The 19464-nt window shown below is 41.3% G+C and overlaps 1 protein-coding gene across 2 annotated transcripts in view; it reads right to left on the reverse strand.

Moving 5' to 3' along the window:
• Window positions 1-19121, reverse strand: part of VPS50 (VPS50 subunit of EARP/GARPII complex) — a 180195-nt gene extending 161074 nt beyond the window's left edge. For both annotated transcript variants that reach the window (XM_054020452.1, XM_054020451.1), the window contains exons 1-2: window positions 18985-19121; window positions 14553-14621 (exon numbers count right to left, since the gene is read on the reverse strand). In XM_054020452.1, coding sequence (XP_053876427.1) covers window positions 14553-14621; window positions 18985-19017 — 102 coding nt within the window. In that variant the 5' untranslated portion in view covers window positions 19018-19121. The remainder of the gene's footprint in view (window positions 1-14552; window positions 14622-18984) is intronic.
• Window positions 19122-19464: the final 343 nt, after the last annotated feature.

Raw genomic sequence — 19464 nt, forward strand, 5'->3', positions numbered from 1 at the left:
TGCATTCTTTACAGTTAGGAATTCAGCAGGCAGTGTGGTGATATTAAGATGTCTGTTCATGGACTGGTATATTTTTGGAAGTTTTCACATCAGGACAGCCCATCTCCTATAAAATAGGCTCATATCACTTACGCTGCCAATATACCATTTCTCTTACCAAATGGTCTGCAAAACTAATCACATGTTCATGGTAGGAACACTTTATCCTGCCAGTTTTAATACTGCATGCATCCTTGCAGGATAACACTGCTGATCAGAGGGGTCCCTTTACTGTATAAGGTCACCAAAACACACCCAACAATGGAGAGAGATAGGCCAGTGGAGAATACTTCGTTGAACTATTACTGGTCCTGAAGTTGTGCATTTTTAAATAGACCATTACATGGTCAAATACTGGATTTGTCTCCAGACATTTCCTGTATCCCTTGCCCTTCTGAGTCCTGTGTTTTGTTTTGACTTATGCAAATAGCAAGCTATAGATGTGAAATCACCACTTCACCTGCATTTCAGAAGACGCTGCAGGGATAAGGGGTGGTTTCAGGTGGCTCATCCTGCTATTTACTAGAATGCCTCACTCAAAAGTGGCTGGACCTTATTATAGAAAAGGGCAATACAAATGATTAGGAGTATGGAAAAGCTTCCATATGAGGAGAGATTAATAAGACTGGGACTCTTCAGCTTATTCAAGAGAGGACTATGGATATGATGGAGGTCTATAAAATCATGACTGGTGTGGAGAAAGTAAATAAGGAAGTCTTATTTACTCCTTCTCATAACACAAAATCTAGGGGTCATCAAATGAAATTAATAAGCAGCAGATATAAACATGCAATCACACAGGGGGGAAAAAAGAGTATTTTAAAACACTTGCATTTCTAACATTTTCCAAAACTACTGACACAGCAAACTTTGTGAGATGGAAGAAGTGTTAAAATTCTGGACCTCTCTCTCTCTGAACATTTATATGGAAATCAGCAGCAGATATAAACATGAGGCTATATCCCCCAAGGATCTGTACTGGGACCTGTGCTGTTCAACTTATTCATAAATGGAAAAAGGGGAAACAGTGAAATGGCAAAGTTTGCAGGCAATACTAAATTACCCAAGATAGTCAAGTCCAAAACTGACTGCGAAGAGTTACAAAGGGATCTCACAAAACTGGATTATTGAGCAACACGATGAAATTCTAAATTGATAAGTGCAAAGTAACATTGATATGTGTAAAGCACACTGGAAAATATAATCCCAACTATACATACAAAATGATGGGCTCTAAATTAGCTGTCATTTCTCAAGAAAGATCTTGGAGTCATCATGGATAGTTCTCTGAAAATGTCTACTCAAATGTGCAGCTGCAGTCAAAAGGAAGCTAACAGTGTTACAAACCATTAGGAAAGGGATAAAGATCATAACACCACACATAAGTGGTGTGGAGAAAGTGAAGAGAGAAGTGGTATTTACTCCATAACAGAACACAAAAAACAGGGGGTGTTACAATGTAATTAACAGGCAGCAGGTTTAAAACAAGTAAAAAGAAGTACTTCTTCACACAACACAGTCAACCTGTGGAACTCAATGCCAAGGGATGTTGTGAAGGCCAAAAAGTATAACTGGGTACAAAAAACATAAGTTGACAGAGGATAGGTCCATCAATGGCTATTAACCAAGATTATCAGGGATGCAATACCATGCTCTTGGTGTCTCTAAACCTCTGACTACCAGCAGCTGGGACTGGATGACAGGGCTTGGGTCACTTGATAATTGCCCTGCTCTGCTCCTTCCCTCTACAGCAACGGGCACTGGCCACTGCCAGAAGACCGCATACTAGGCTAGATGGATCATCGGTCTGACCCATTATGACCATTCTTATGTTCTTAACTGGCCAGGAAAGACGTGGATTTGAACTGGTACTGGAACCACACAGCTTACAGGAAGAGAGATCAGATAATGATTCACATCTACTAGAATATGCTTCCACAAATGGACTATTTTTAATGGCTATCTGGTTTCACCACACAAATTACCAGAAGTATAAATCTCAATATCCAATCCACATAGAACGTACATGTATTTAAGAATGTATTCTGCAGCAAGATTAGCAATCATTGAATCCTAACAACAATGTTCTGTTCAACAAAGTTCCAGAGAAGGATATCTATTGCATTGAAACGCTTCAATGTTGATAAGCATGATGAAGTGATCGCTAACAGATATGCGATTTTCAATAAATATTTTATATTGGATGACCAGCTGTCTACTGTGAGGAAGAGTGGACTGTATTTTGGGATTCTATCAGAGACTGTGGGAGAACAACTGGGACTAAGGAGAATGAAAAAAGCAACATTGGATCACAGATCATAACATCAAATTATGGGAGAAAAAAAAAAAAGAGGTGCAGTGCAGAATGGATGCACTGGAAGGTCAGATCAAGTCAGTGAAGAGAGGAGGAAACCGATAAGGAAAAGAAACGTCATGACCGAGCAGTTAAGAGAGCCTGTCAGAATCATCATAATCAACGGTGGAATGATTTGAAGCAGTGTATTGATCTGAAAGACTTGACCATAAATGTGTATTTGAGACACCGAAGCTCCTAACTGTACGTCCATTATTGGTGTTTTCACCAGTTTAAGAACAGAAATGGAAAATACTGCCAGGATATTAACTTAAGCACTAGAATGAGCATTTTTGTGAATAAATGAGCAGATCCCACCAAAACATAGACTACAACTTACTCCAAAAAATGAACCCTGACAAAAGCGGCTGCAATCAGCACAGTCGATACTGCTATGCCAGCACGGGCTGCATGAGGAGTTAGCGTGCCTTGTGGAGAAACTGTATCATGATACAATTAGCAGTGTGAAGGTAAATAGTTATATTACACACTTTTTTTGTACAATCAGGAGTTCACTGAGAATGTGTTCTCTCACTAATGCTATTTAATATTCTAATAGATTACCTGACAACAGTGCTGACTAAGGCCAAAGTAGATGTGAAATTTAAAGATTAATCCTTTAGAGGATCTCAAATAAGCATACAATTTTCGTCTTACTTGGAGAGACTATTGACCAACGATAGCCAATGCTAGAAGAGATGTGAAGAAGTGCAGAATCTATGGGACTTAAGATCAACGGTGATAAAACCAAAGTTAAGCATGCCTCCTATAAAGCAGAAATGAATGACCAGTAGATACTGCATGTAGATGGCAAGAACAGTGAAGGGATGAACAGCTTTATCTATCTGGGTAGTCAGTTGACAGCAGGAGGTTCTATATCTGAAGAAATCATCTGCCTTGCATCAATAGCATTTCAGCATCTTCAAAGACCTCTGTTTGGGCAGCAGGATGGGCTTGTCTTCACTACCGGGGAAACAGACGCTGCTGCAATTGACGCAGCGGGTGTCGATTTAACAGTCTAGTGAAAACCTGCTAAATGGAAGGCAGAGCACTCTCCGGTACTCCAGCTCCCCAAGAAGAGTAAGGTAAGTCAACCAGAGAGCATCTCCCGTCGATGCAGCGCAGTGAAGACACCAGGGTAAATCAACTTAAGTTACATCGACTCCAGCTACATTATTCACGTATCTTGAGTAGCATAACTTAGGTTGACTTACCCCGGTAGTGAAGACATTCCCTAAGATACGAGTGACACAGTGATCACAGTAATGATGCCAACTCCATTATATGGTGCAAAAACATGGCTGCTAACAGGTCAGGAGAAGAAACAAAAGTCAAAAAGTTAGATTAAAGTTACACCACATTCTTAATATCTGTTGGTTTCACTTTGTCACCAATGAGGAGATACTTAGACTACCCTGGCAAGTTGCAGTCTTGCACCAGTTGAAAACAAGATGACTGCAACAGTGAGGTCATGTCCAACGTGCAGGAGATGGTACACTTTTACAGAAGGTTTACTGAGCTGAGATCGAAGGAAGCAGAGCACAAGGCTGGCCACAAATAAGGTTGGAAGAAATAATTTTGGAGCGATTTCAGAAGCCTAAACCCTCCCACATTGACTATTGCCAAAAGACAAAAGTTCAAGTTCTGCCATCCATGTCTCGCACACATACAGAAAAATGGAGATGACCAATGCATGCAGCAGTTTCAGTTTGGATTCCAGGGAGATGTTCTTATTCCTCCAGATTGGCTTTAGCTTTGCTGCTGCTGCTGGCGCAGTTCTTGCCCAAATTTCTGCCTTGTATCCTTCATTAGTGATGATTGCCCCCAAATACTTGAACTGTTTCACTGTCTCCAGCACTTGTCCACTGACAGGGATATGTGAACTGATCCCATCACATTTGTCTGTTATCAGCTTGGTTTTCTCTGCACTGATTTCCATGCCATATTTTGCAGAGGTTTCATCCAATCGTTTCACAAGGTTGGCAAGTTCATCTTCGCTGTCTGCCAGGCCATCAACGTCATCAGCGAACCGAAGATTTCAGATTGTTAGCCCCCCCAATGCTGACTGTGCATATGTGATCTTCTAAGGCATCAGTCATTATGTGCTCCAAGTATATGTAGAATAGTGTGGGCGAAAGAAGGCAGCCTTGCCGGACTCCAACAGTGGTGAGAAACCACTCTCCTATTGTGCCATTGACGAGAACAACACTGCTGGCCTTGGCATACAGTTGTTTAATGGTAAGAATAAGCTTACGACCAGCATTGTACTTCTTCATGGTTGCCCAGAGAGCTTTGCGCCATACTCTGTCAAATACCTTCTTGAAGTCAACAAAGACATGGTAAATGTCCTGCTGGTATTGTAAGTACTTCTCACATAGAACACAAAGGATGAAAATCTGTTCTGTGGTACTTCTTCCGGCATGAAAGCCAGCCTGTGCTTCAGCTATGATGTTGTCTGCTTGTGGCTTCAATCTGTTCAATATGACTTTCAACCTCACTTTGCTGGGATGGCTAATTAAGCTTATAGCCCAGTAATTTTGACACAATTTCAGGCTTCCTTTCTTTGGCAGAATGATGATTAGTGACTGGGTCCATGTGGAGGCCATTCTGCCAGATCTTGGTGAGTACATCTATTACTATTTCTCTTCCAAAATTTCATCAATTCGGCTGGGATGTTATCAATACCTGTAGCCTTTCCGTTCTTGAGTGATTTCACAGCTGCGTCCACTTCTTCACGCAGTATTGGAAAGTCATCCTCCTCCGTTGAATCTGGACTGTAAGACACTAGAATCTCCATTTGTCTGCTGGTTGTATAGATTAGATCAGTAGTTTGTCCACCTATTGGTGATGTCTCATTCTTCTGTAAGACTGTTCCCTTGCTTGTCTTGAATTGCATTACCTTTGGTCCATCTTTCCTTCGTCAGATCTTTTACAGCCTGGAAGGCTCGTTTGCTATTTTTATTATTGATACGCTCTTCAATTTTAGAGCATTGTTTTTCAATCCATATCTCCTTGGCCACCTTCATTCCTTTCTTGATCTTTCTGCCAATTGCTCTGTATTTATCAACTCCCCCAGTGCTGTTCTTGTCTCTCAAGTTCTCTTCTAATGTCACACATTTGTAGTATTTCATTTGTGACCCACGGTTTTATCTTCTTACGATGTTTCCCAAGGATGTCCACTGCTGCCTCATTCATTACAGCATTGAAATTGTTGGTCATTGTTGCTACATCTTCCTCTAGAACAAGCAGCGGGGCAAATTTTCCACAGATCATTGCTTGGAATGACTCTGCAATGTTTTGATCTGAGTCTTTCTAAGTCAAACTTGGTTCTGGTGAACTTTGGCCTGATGATTTTCCTTAGCCGCAGCCAAAAACTTAGCATCACAAGGTCGTGATCACTTCCAATATCAGCACCAGGGAAGCTCCTTGTTTTAGCTCTGTTAATCCCAGAACGAAGTCAGTTTTGCACCATGATGTAGTCGATCTGGCTGTGATGTAGACCATCAGGAAGGCAAAAAAAAAAAAGAATTTGAAGAACAGCTAGCCAAAGACTCAAAAAGTAGCAGCAAAAATATTTTAAAGTACATCAGAAGCAGGAAGCCTGCCAAGCAACCAGTGGGGCCACTGGATGATTGAGATGCTAAAGGAGCACTCAAGGATGATAAGACCACTGTGGAGAAACTAAATGAATTCTTTGCATTAGTCTTCAAGGCTGAGGATGTGAAGAAGATTCCCAAACCTGAGACATATTATTTTAGGTGACAAATCTGAGGAACTGTCCCAGATTGAGGTGTTATTAGAGGAGGTTTTGGAACAATTTGATGACTTATTACGGTTTAATTTATCAGGACCTGATGGTATTCACCCAAGAGTTCTGAAGGAAATCAAATGTGAAATTGCAGAACTACTAACTGTGGTTTGTAACCTATCATTTAAATCAGCTTCTGTATCAAATGACTGGAGGATAGCTAATGTGACGCCAATTTTTAAAAAGGGCTCGAGAGGTGATCCTGGCAATTACAGACCAGTAAGCCTGAGTTCAGTACCAGGCAAATTAGTTGAAACTATAGTAAAGAATAGAATTGTAAAACACACATATATTAACATAATTTGTTGGAGAAGAGTCAACATAATTTTGTAATGGGAAATCATGCCTCACCAATCTACTAGAATTGTTAGAGGAGGTCAACAAGAACGTGGACAACGGGGATCCAGTGGATATAGTGTACTTAGATTTTCAGAAACTCTTTCACAAGGTCCCTCATCAAAGGCTCTTAAGCAAAGTAAGCTGTTATGGGATAAAAGGGAAGGTCCTCTCAGGGATCAGTAACTGATTAAAAGATAGGAAACAAAGGGTAGGAATAAACGGTCAGTTTTCAGACCGGAGAGAGGTAAATAGTTGTGTCCCCCAGGGGTCTGTATTGGGACTAGTCCTCTTCAACATATTCATAAATGATCTGGAAAAAGGGGTTAACAGAGAGGTGGCAAAATTTGCAGATGATACAAAACTACTCAAGACAGTTAAGTCTCAAGCAGACTGTGAAGAGCTACAAAGGGATCTCACAAAACTGGGTGACTGGGCAACAAAATGGCAGATGAAATTCAATGCTGATAAATGCAAAGTAATGCCCATTGGAAAACACAATTCCCAACTATACATATAAAATGATGGGAACTAAATTGGCTGTTACCACTCAAGAAAGATCTTGGAGTCATTGTGGACAGTTCTCTGAAAACATCCACTCAATGTGCAGCAGCAGTCAAAAAAGCTAACAGAACGTTGGGCATCATTAAGAAAAGGATAGATAATACAACAGAAGATATATTGCCTCCATATAAATCCATGGTACACCCACATCTTGAGTACTGTGTGCAGATGTGGTTACCTCATCACAAAAAATATATATTGGAATTGAAAAAGGTTCAGAAAAGGCAACAAAAATTATTAGGAGTATAGAGCAGCTTCCATATGAGGAGAGATTAATAAGACTGGGACTCTTCAGCTTAGTAAAGAGAGGACTATAGATATGATGGAGGTCTATAAAATCATGACTGGTGTGGAGAAAGTGTTATTTACTCCTCATAACACAAGAAGTAGGGGTCACCAAATTAAATTAATAGACAGCAGGTTTAAAATTAACAAAAGGAAGTATTTCTTCACATAACGCACAGTCATCTGTGGAACTCTTTGACAGAGGCCTTCATATCATCCAAGACTATCACGGGATTCAAAAAAGAACTAGATAAATTTATGGAGGATAGGTCCATCAATGGCAATTAGCCACGTTGGGCAGGGATACTGTCCCTAGCCTCTGTTTGCCAGAAGCTGGGAATGGCCATAGGAGATGGATTGTTTGAGGATTGCTGTTCTGTTAATTTCCTCTGGGGCACCTGGCATTGGTCACTGTTGGAAGACAAAACACTGAGCTAGATGAATCTTTGGTCTGACCCAATATGGACGTTCTTATGTACCAAACCACATACCTAACCAGTGCCCATGCTTCTATATTTGACTGAAGATGGCATTAAAGTTCAGCATTACAACATGAGTTAAAGGAGGTTAGCATGTGTATTGTGTGGCTTTGTATGCTAGAAAATTTCCATCCATTTCCATCTGAGTTGGAGAGTCTGTTAGTATGATTAATATAATATAATGCTGATTGAAATATAATGGTTGTGTGTGTTCCATAAGATACCCTTAACAGAACTTTAAAAAAAAAAAAAAAAAAGGATTGGCATGGGAGCAGTTATTTGAGTAATCTCAACTGGAAACCGAAGCGGTCTGCAGACCAACAGTTTCCGAAAACCAAGACCAAAGAACTTTTCTGTTCTTTGTATCAGCAAGGCACAATCTAACTTCAACGTATTCCTCCTCTTCATAGAATATCAGGGTTGGAAGGGACCTCAGGAGGTCATCTAGTCCAACCCCCTGCTCAAAACATGACCAATCCCCAACTAAATCATCCCAGCCACGGCTTTGTCAAGCCTGACCTTAAACCTCTAAGGAAGGAGATTCCACCACCTCCATAGGTAACCCATTCCAGTGCTTCACCACCCTCCTTGTGAAAAAGATTTTCCTAATATCCAACCTTACCTCCCCCACTGCAACTTGAGACCATTACTCCTTGTTCTGTCATCTGGCACCACTGAGAACAGTCTAGATCCATCCTCTTTGGAACCCCGTCAAGTAGTTGAAAGCAGCTATCAAATCCCTCCTCATTCTTCTCTTCTGCAGACTAAACAATCCCAGTTCCCTCAGCCTTTCCTCATAAGTCATGTGTTCCAGCCCCCTAATCATTTTTGTTGCCCTCCGCTGGACTCACTCCAATTTTTCCACATCCTTCTTATAGTATGGGACCCAAAACTGGACACAGTTCTCCAGATGAGTCCTCACCAATGTCGAATAGAGGGGAATGATCATGTCCCTCAATCTGCTGGCAATGCCCTTACTTATACAGCCCAAAATGCCGTTAGCCTTCTTGGCAACAAGGGCACACTGTTGACTCATATCCAGTGTCTCATCCACTGTAACCCCTAGGTCCTTTCATGCAGAACTGCTGCCTAGCCATTCGGTCCCTAGTCTGTAGCAGTGCATGGGATTCTTCCGTCCTAAGTGCAGGACTCTGCACTTGTCCTTGTTGAACCTCATCAGATTTCTTTTGGCCCAATCCTCCAATTTGTCTAGGTCCCTCGGCATCTTATCCCTATCCTCCAGCGTATCTACCACTCCTCCCAGTTTAGTGTCATCTGCAAACTTGCTGAGGGTGCAGTCCACACCATCCTCTAGATCATTAATGATGATATTGAACAAAACCAGCCCCAGGACTGACCCTTGGGGCACTCCACTTGATACCGGCTGCCAACTAGACATGGAGCCATTGATCATTACCCATTGAGACCGACGATCTAGTCAGCTTTCTATCCACCTTATAGTCCATTCATCCAGCCCATACTTCTTTAACTTGCCGGCAAGAATATTGTGGGAGACCGTATCAAAAGCTTTACTAAAGTCAAGGAATAACACGTCCACTGCTTTCCCCTCATCCACAGAGGGAGTTATCGCATCATAGAAGGCAATTAGGTTAGTCAGGCATGACTTGCCCTTGGTGAATCCATGCTGACTGTTCCTGATCACTTTCCTCTCTAAGTGCTTTCCTCTAAGTGCTTCAGAATTGATTCCTTGAGGACCTGCTCCATGATTTTTCCAGGGACTGAGGTGAAGCTGACTGGCGTGTAGTTCCCCGGATCCTCCTCCTTCCCTTTTTTAAAGATGGGCACTACATTAGCCTTTTTCCAGTCATCCGGGATCTCCCCCGCTCACCATGAGTTTTCACAGATAATGGCCAATGGCTCTGCAATCGCATCCACCAACTCCTTTAGCACCCTCGGATGCAGCGCATCCAGCCCCATGGATTTGTGCTCGTCCATGTTCTCGACATCCTCTGTCTGAGCTTTAAAGTTGTTTGCCACACTTCAAAAATGTGTTTTAACACAAGAGTTTATCATCCCCCCCGGATGATCCTATCAATTTTTTAATGACAATTTTTTTAAATTAAAATCTGATTTATTTAAATTAAAGACAGGTTTATTTTTAAACAAATTAACCTATTTAAAATTAAATTTGAAACTGATAACCCATGTTAAGGGCTAAACATTATGAATCTATTAAAATAATTTAAATTAAATACACAAAATATTTAGTATATCTTTGCTGCCGAGTTTTAAAGAAAGTCAAACAACTAAACTGATGGAAGTCACAGGCTGAGCACCTGGAACCAATGTTGGTTGAAAATGCTAAATTGTCTTTTCAGAGAAGTAGCCTCTTCTGCAGATGCAGAGCAAATACTTTTTTCATTTCAGTTTATTCAATTCAATGGCTAGGTCATTCAAAGTTAAGAAACTAATTGGCAGCTGAAAAAGCAGGAAAGCTTGTTTTCCCTTCTAATCTATGAATAAAAAGTAGATGTCAGAGGATGAGATCTACTAATTCTAAAAACTTAAAGGATGTGGTGATCAGAAAGTTTAATTTACTAACTACAGAAAACGTTTCCTTTGCTTAATAAAATGAGTTTTAAATTCAAAACATGTTGTTTCCAGCACATTTAAGTTTTCTTTACTAAAAACATGCTGTTTTTGTGCATTAATTGAATTTGAATTTCCATCCAAATAGAGCTGTACACCAATCACAAGTAAATTAACCATCTAGTAAATAAGAAATGCATAATACATCATTTTCTAACATAAAAATGTAAAAAATTAAGAATCTGCATAAATGTAAGTTAAGCAATATAACTGCTTAAATAAATATGACTAAATATAATGTAGCCCCCTGGTTAGCAAAAGGAAACACCAAATTTAATGTAAAGGATATATAGAGTTGCAAACCAACCTGTTTTAATTGTTACCAATGATGAAACTCAACCTTCCTTTAGGAAAATAACCAAAAAGGATAAATGGAAAACATGATTAAAAATACTTTAAATCAAGGTTTCCTGCTTAGTGATTTAAATCAATCCACCCTAGGATTATCTATGAACAGCACATGTTCTTTCCTGTGATTCATGCAGGCTTCGTGTTCTTCCAGTTTGGGCATCTTCCAATGTCATTAACACAGTTTTTGAAATTGGAGCCAGTACCAATATTTGTTTTAGCTAAATGCAGAGGTGCCACCCTGAATACAGAAGTATTCTTGTATAATAAGAGCAATACCATACTTGGGTTGTATTTGGTTGGGAAATTGTTATTCCAGATATCTAGGTTTAGGGCAAGTACATTTTATTAGAGCATGAGCAGGAAGTAATAAGCTTTGCAAGTTCCCCCTTGGAATTATTCCTACTGTTTTAAGAAATTAAAGCTCTTATATGCCCATGAAAAAATATTTTTTCTTTATCTTCTGGCAAAATCAGTGCATGTTTGTGTACAACTTTGTATATTATAAAGAAATAAATGATAAGAGGATTTAGTTTATTTCCAGCCCAGCTTCTTGATCCTACAATTACCATATATACTCGTTCATAAGCCAAATTTTTTTAGTAAAGAAGGGAAGCACCAGAGAAGGGGGTCGGCTTATGAACGGGTACAGAGAGGGAGAGGCGGGACACAGCCCCTCCCCCCAACAGAGGGAGCAAGGAGAGGCAGCACAGCCAGCAGAGACAGAAGGGAAGAGGCGGGGCCAGAGTCTCTCCGCTTCTGGCCATTCTGCTCTCCCCCCCAGCCTCTGAAGCAGCTGCAGCTCTGGCCCAGCCCACCAGAGCAGGCTGTGGCCACGCGCCTGGCCCGCCAGAGCAGCTCCAGCCAGGCCAGAGATCCTCCCCAGATAAGGTGGGAAGGGATGGAATGGGGAGAGTGTGGGGGTCCCAGGCTAGGGATGGGGTCATGTGCGGGGTGGTCACAGGGGCTACTCCCCTGACTCCCAGCTTCTCCCCGCCAAAAAAATTTCCCCACCAGTTGCTGTCCCCGCCCGTCAGGGTAAGCAGCTGGCACGCCGGGACACTTTGTTTACTTAGGGTTACCTCCATGCCTGCAGACGCTCGAGGTAAACAAACCATCTCAACCCACCAGCGGCTTATTCTGATCACCCGGGAGCCAAAGTTTGCTGACCCCTGAATTATAGGGTTGGCTTATGAACAGGTTATAAAAATTTTCCATTTTTACTTATCCATATTGGGGGGGTCAGCTTATAAACGAACCAATTTATGATCAAGTATATACAGTATATCAATCCTGTTTGTGACATCTGTGTGTTCCTATGGCAACAAATGCACTATCAGTCCCAAACACATTGGCTATCCTGTACCTCTTGCCATATGCAATCAGAAAGGAACTCGGGGGGGGGGGGGGGGGGGGAATCCAAAACTTTGACCAACTGAACTATCTTATTTTTACTGAAAATTGCTCTCCATTACTGTCATTCACATAGTCAAGGCCAAAGCAATTCCGGTTTACCAAACAGAAAACCAGAATTTACACATCCAGAAAAATAGGAATGTTAACCCCATGTTTTGTCCAGTCTGGGGGGTGGGGTTCTATATCTTTCAGCTATGACTATTATAAAACCTTTCCTTAAAAACAAAAATGTGAACCCATAAAGCTGCTACACTAGACTGCTTAGAGCCCACACCTAGGAATTGTGCCAGGTATAGCATAGCTGGTCAAGAGAATCTTATAATAAATTCATATTTTAACTTGTTCCTGATTTATCTGAGCGCCTCAATAAAACCTCATACACAATCTTTGGTAGGAAAGGATTACAGCAATCTATTTAAGAAGCTAATTTGTATGTATCACGGACTTAAAAATATACCCATAACAAGTCATTTAGAAACTCACTCACCTGAAGATACTAATAAAAAGGTTTCTTTGGAAGAAGAGACATTTTTCAAAGTTTTACACTAGCAACACAGGAAAGACCAACAGTTTTATTTTCAGAGGTGCTGAGCATCCGCAATCACTATGATTTCTAGGAAAGTTGCAGATACTTCACATCTCTGAAAAAATCAAGTCTCACATTTTAACAATAATGCAAATAAAGTCTGTTAGTAAATTTGAGTGCAGAATTCCCGTTAACTTTGATGGGATTCTGCTCATGGAAGAATTGCAGAATCAGGTCCCAAACAGGTAAGATAGTGAATGATTGTCACGTTTCTTACTTCACTATAAATGCCTGAGCTAAAACACTAGATAATTAAAATTAGCTTGTTTTGCCATTGTGAATGTTTCAAGACATATATACCATACAGAAGTATAATAGCTTGATATTGTATGTAACAAAAACAAGATAAAAGTAGCCCTGGGGTAATTCTTAGCTGAAAATACTGACTTGGCAAAAAAGACTATTTTAAATTTGACACCTCAAAACTGTAACTTAGTGGGTAGAAGGAATTTGTATAATTAAAAATTGGACCATGGAGGTGAGACAGTACTTTTGAGGTCATTTAATGTACATACTCCATGGAATTAATGCATGCATACCACTAGAACATATGTTATGCATCAGTTCAGATGTTATGAAAGACACTAACGATATGGGGTATTACATTTTATTTCCTTTGGGAATATTTTTATTTTATGTGATTGATTTTCTCATTTCCCTCAACACAAGCAGTGTATTATAAAAGGTACTTTTGTGTATGTTCAGAAGCTGTAGACAGTAATTTTTATAACTCATAGGTTAAAGCCAAAATGACTGAGCTATGACATCATTTACCACAGATCATGCCAGGTTCAAGCATGTTAGTAAAATCAGTGGGGCAATGGACACAGCAAATCTTGGCACCAACACTTGGAAGATGTATTGAGAATTAAGCCCCACCTTTTCGCATGATTGTCAAGACAGCAGCATGTTTTCTGTATTTATCAGCAATTGACATTACCTGAGCAGTGAGACAGAGCAATTTGCTTTTCTGGGATCATTATATACCTCTAGTAATTGTGCTACTTATCTGTTGACATAACTGCAAAATATTATGATTAAAAATGTCCAACTATGAGGACTATACTTATGGTAATAAACGATAAAGAGGCTGAACACAGAGGGCAGAGGTGCATGCTGTACCTTCCAATGAGGGAGAGAGTATGGCTTTTGTAAATTTTAGTCTCTTAGGCCCGGTCCACACTAACCCCCCACTTCAGACTAAGGTACGCAAATTCAGCTACGTTATTAACTCGAAGTACCTTAGTCCGAACTTACCACGGGTCCAGACGCGGCAGGGAGGCTGCCCCGTCGATGCCGCGTACTCCTCTCGCCGAGCTGGAGTACCGGCGTCGACGGCGAGCACTTCCGGGATCGATCCAGAATCGATTTATCGCGTCTGGTCTAGATGCGATAAATCGATCCCAGAACATCGATTGCCTGCCGCCGGACCCGGAGGTAAGTGTAGACGTACCCATAGGAAGACCACCTGGGATTAAGATCAGTAAACAATATGAGAATTGTTGAGTTCCAAGAAGGCTCATCTAAATTTTGACTCAGTGCACATTCTCACCCCCGGATACTAGACCTTTTGCAGAACTCACTCATTCACCTTGTGGAAAAGAAAAAAACTTCTCCAACACAAACATTTCCCAAACAGATGGGAAAAAGAAAAGAGGTACCTACTATGTAAAAAAAACCAGAAACATTAAAACAAACAAGAACCAAAAGAATATCTGTGGGTCACACCTTGCTAGGAATCCGAAAATTCTCAACAGGACTGAGGTCATGAACGTTCTCCTGTGGACTTTTGAGACCCTTAAAAAAGAAATGTAACAGTTAGTTAAGCTAGTCAATTCTATACATCTTGCAATTAAACCATGTTAAGAATCTTATTTGTAGGGAAAAATGTAAATACAATAGCTTTAACAAACATTACAGGATTGGGGCCATAACCTGCATCATGTCAAATATTTCAGTGGGACTAATAACATGGGTAATTTATTCAAAGTATTTGCAGGTTTGGAACCAGAGCCTGCACCACATCAGTCAAATTCATGAACAGCAAAGAGATTAGCATTTCTTTACAATTAATACTTACTTTCTATTGTACCATCTTGTCAACTCCCACATCTGTTATTCAGTGTTTAAAAGGTAAATGGAACTCAAAACATAATGTACCCTATTCTGCTAGTTTGATGAGTTAATGGCATCAAAAAAATTTAATTCAAATTAAGTGCCACCTCTTCTGTAGCATAATTGTCATTTCTGTATAATGGAACACTTAACTATTTACCACATAAAACTGTTAAACTTTTCCCTTTATATTTATTAGCGGGGGGGGGAAAAAAAACAGTACACTCCAAATTTTAGCAATTATGTAATTATTGTTTCTTTCAAAGAATTTTAATCATGAAAACAGATGATGTTCTTATGATGCCGAGCTTTGATATAGGATACAGGCTATATCATCCAGCCAACTAACACATAAAAGTTTATTAAATGTTAATCATTTTAAAATGTGAGTCTAAAAGGCACACTGACGGCATGTATCTGTTCCCAACGTGTCTTCTGAATCAGGCCTGGTTAACTTTCTGATAATAGTAAAAACTAGTTTTTTGTCAGAAACACAGAGGCAACATGGAGACAGAAAAGCAAATCACATTCTGTTATTCTGCATGTATAAATTCTAACAGTGCATGCACAAGATTGAGAGCAAGGAACTCCCAAGTTTTAAACATGTCTCTGACACCAGCTGCCTCTGAGGCCTCAGCCAAGTCACGTAGGGCCGAGTTTCAGACATACTTATCTCCCAAAACTCCCATTGACTTGTACGAGAGATACGAGTCCTGAAACTCTCTGAAAGTCAAGCATTTAATGTCTGTGCTTCAGTTTTTCCATCTGTTGAAGGGGTCTTTGTGAAGTTCTTTGAGACCCTCAAATGAAAAGCATTGTATAAATGCTAACTAATATTACATAATTTCTAATAATGCTGAAAAATGCTTAAGTATGAGTTTGCAATGAGAAAAATCTCATTTTCATTTAAAGCAGACAAATTTTACACTGATGAAGTCTCTGGCAGGGAGTAAACGGATGATTTTTGCTAAGGGCATCATTTTTCTACTCACTATATTTTTAAAGTGTTTCACCTTCCAGGTTGAAAAAACATCAATTTTATTATGAACTTTGGAAATCCAAACACATCCTCCACCTCAATTGCCCTCACCAACCAAAAGCATTCACCACCTCAATGAGGCCAAGACTCAAAATATCAAGCAACCCAAAATGGTAGCTGAAAAATAAGAAATTCAGATATCCATTTTACCCCATCGTTATTTTTTAGCAGCACTTACAGTGTATCACAGTGGTTTTCAACCAGGGATCTGGGAGGGCGGGGGGACACGAGCTGGTTTCAGGGGGTCCGCCAAGCAGGGCCGGCATTAGACTTGCTGGGACCCAGGGGAGAAAGATGAAGCCTGGCCATATGGGACTGAAGCACAGGGCCCCACGCCCTGCTATCTGGGGCTGACACCGAAGCCTAAGCAACTACACTTTGCAGGGCACCCTGTGGCATGGGGTCCCCAGCAATTGCCCCGATTGCTACCACCTAACACTAGCCCTGGCTTTTATATGCAGAAAAACAGTAGTTGTGGCACAGGTGGGCCGTGGAGTTTTTATAGCACATTGGGGGCCTCAAAAAGAAAAAGGTTGAGAACCCCTGGCGTATGACACCATGAGGAAGTTCTTATTGAATGTTAAATGAACCCAAAGCTTTCCCAAAGATTGAAAAGTGGTATTGATTACATGAGGGGTGCCCAACCTATGACCCGCAGGCCATACACAGAGCATTTCATAAGGCCCGCAGCCTACATCAACACAATATACCAACAGCCGATTCATTAGCATTTTGTCATGTTTACATCATTTTAGTTTACACAAGTGTGTAAACAGACAATCCTGTACATGGAAACAACCTTATAAAATCAATACAGGGGACTTTAAATCTTATTAAAATATGTAACATCTAGGTGGCCCACACAAGGTTGTGCTTAGGTTTATACGGCCCTCCTATGTAATAAGGTTGGGCACCACTGGATCACATCATTCCTGGCCCCAGGACTAAGAATTTTAAAGTAATTCTGAAACTAAGCTTTCCCACACTGAACTAAGATTCCACCCACTCCAATGAACTGAATATTTTTTGTAGAATTACTTCATATTCTCACCATTTTTAATGTGTATGTTTTAAGAAAGTTCCCTTGCATTGCTTTTGATATCAAACCATTTTCTACATGTCTTCTTGCTTTAATTTAGTTACTGAACAACTCTGGACCCAGTTTGAAAAATCCACTCACCAGGGAAAGAAAAACTTTATAGGTGAGTGGCATAGGAGGAGCCCAAGCCATTAATTTCTAGAGAATTTAAACTTTATGGGGAGTTCCTTGCTTATACGTTTAGAAGATGATTCATGCTTTGAAGGTTAATTCATTGCTGTCTTCCTGAGTTTGCACACAAACAGCTTCAGCTTCTCTATGGCCACCCAAAGCATCTCCTAAGCAACAATACACTGAAATCAACAAGACTGATTTTTTACCTCTGGTATTGAGAACCCCGACAATAGTCACATATGTCAGTTTCACTCTGCTACTACTAAAATCTAGGATTAGATTAAAGGCAAAGGAGCTAGTCATAGAAAAGGCCTGGGGGAAAATGGAGCTAGGAGAAGGAATGCAGAAGGGAGAGTCTCCCTTAAACTGCCAGTAGCCTGGTGCTGGAACAGAATAAGAGAGGTCTCCACCACCTCATTCACAGCAGTGAGCTGGATTGCATGCGGGATTATGGACAGGAAACTCTCAGCGGGAAAGAGACTTCAAATTGATCAGATGCCTACTAGCAGAGTGATCTAATATGGAGCCCTCAAGAAGCAATAATGACTCCAGTAAAATCCAGCATCCACCCCATTCCCAATATCTGTGTGTGTGAGGGGAGCTGGGTTTCTCACCAGATCATTACTTCTGGGGCTCGAATAATATCCCAGATACTTATTGAAAGCTGTCTCCACTACAGCTTTGAGAAACCTGAACTACAAGCCTGAATATAATACTGCCCTTCCCCCATATAATCTTCTACAGTTCACAGATTTTTTTGACAATTAGTTATCTAGAACCCTTTGATTTTTGTGACAAACCATATTTTTCAAATTTATTAGGCACAGAGATAAAGTTAGGCACACAGGTAAAAGTGGCCTAATTTCCAGAGATATTTACCTGACTTAAATATCTATTTAAAAAAAACAGACCTTTGAACAAGCAGACTACAATGTGCATTAGACTGTCTGAACTATAACGATAATCAATAGAAAGTAAAGAAGGGTAACAAAGACTCAAGATACTGGAACAAGGTTTTCAAGTGCTTATCAAGAGTTGTTTCAATGTGCTCTGATATAAATGCTTCCAATACTACTTCAAAATCCTGCCATAACCTGCTTTCCCCCCCCCTTTTTTTTGGGGGGGGGGGGGGAGAACACTTATGTTCACTAGGAAACAAAACCACATTAGAAGAAGAAAAAGTTTTAAGGTAAAACTGCCCTAGAGCAAGGGAACTCGAAGGACATACCATAAAAAAGAAACAAACAACAGGGCAAAATAAACCATTTAATGACCTCTCATATTTTGAAATTTATTTGGAGTTCAAAGTGCTAATAAAGGCAAAAATTGGGTACATATGCCTACCTCTGAGGCACATTAAACCTTCTCTCTTCTCAAGTGCCACTGAAACTCATGGTTTTTCCAGCACCCCACTTTAGCCCCAATATAACATACATTGGTGTTCCTTGTTCAGACATCGTGGGCCTCTATACTCTCGGATACACACGTGTTGCAATCCCCATGTAGAGACTGAGGGCACCACTTCCTCAGCCCAGCACACAGTCACCCTAAAGCCTCATCCCACCCCCCACCGCCGCTACCCCGTAGAAGGGCCACAATCCCTCTTTGCAACACTCCCATACAGTCCCCTGGGGAGCAACCTGTGACCACGCCCCACCCCCAACTCAGCAGCCCCCTCCACAGTCACACGGCCCCCAACTGTGCCCTTCCTTCACCCACACACCCGGAGGTGGGTCTCACACGCGTCCCTCCATCCCCCACTCCAGTGCCCCTCACGCCCCGTTACCCCTTACCTGGCGAGCCATCAGTGACTTGATTTTCTGCATCTCCGCCCCACTTCGCGCAGCTCAGGCCCGCAGGCCGGCTGCGCTCACAAGCCCCTCACACCCGCAGGCTTAAACCCCATCTGACACTAGGAAGCCATTTTGCTCATCACGTGACATGCCTTCCTGCTGCCTGGTGCATTCTGGGATTTGTAGTCCTCCGTCGGCGCCATCACCTTTCACAGTACCGGGGAGGTGCGGCCTCAGGAAACTACAATCCCCGTCGGCACACCGAGACCCGCCCATTCTGCCCACCCCACACGGCCGAGGCTGTAGCCTCGGTCTAACACGGTAATCATAGAGAGGAAGGGACTCGTTGTATAGAGAGCCCCTTACTGGGATGATTCACTGCCCCCTTCTGGCCGAGCTGCAGCATTCACTCAGCCAGATGCACTGTGGGCATGGCTGGCCCAGGGCAGGCCAATGTGTTCCCAGGCCAAGCCAGAGGGG

The sequence above is a fragment of the Malaclemys terrapin genome, chromosome 2 (genome assembly GCF_027887155.1).
Source record: "Malaclemys terrapin pileata isolate rMalTer1 chromosome 2, rMalTer1.hap1, whole genome shotgun sequence".
Classification (NCBI taxonomy): domain Eukaryota; kingdom Metazoa; phylum Chordata; order Testudines; family Emydidae; genus Malaclemys; species Malaclemys terrapin.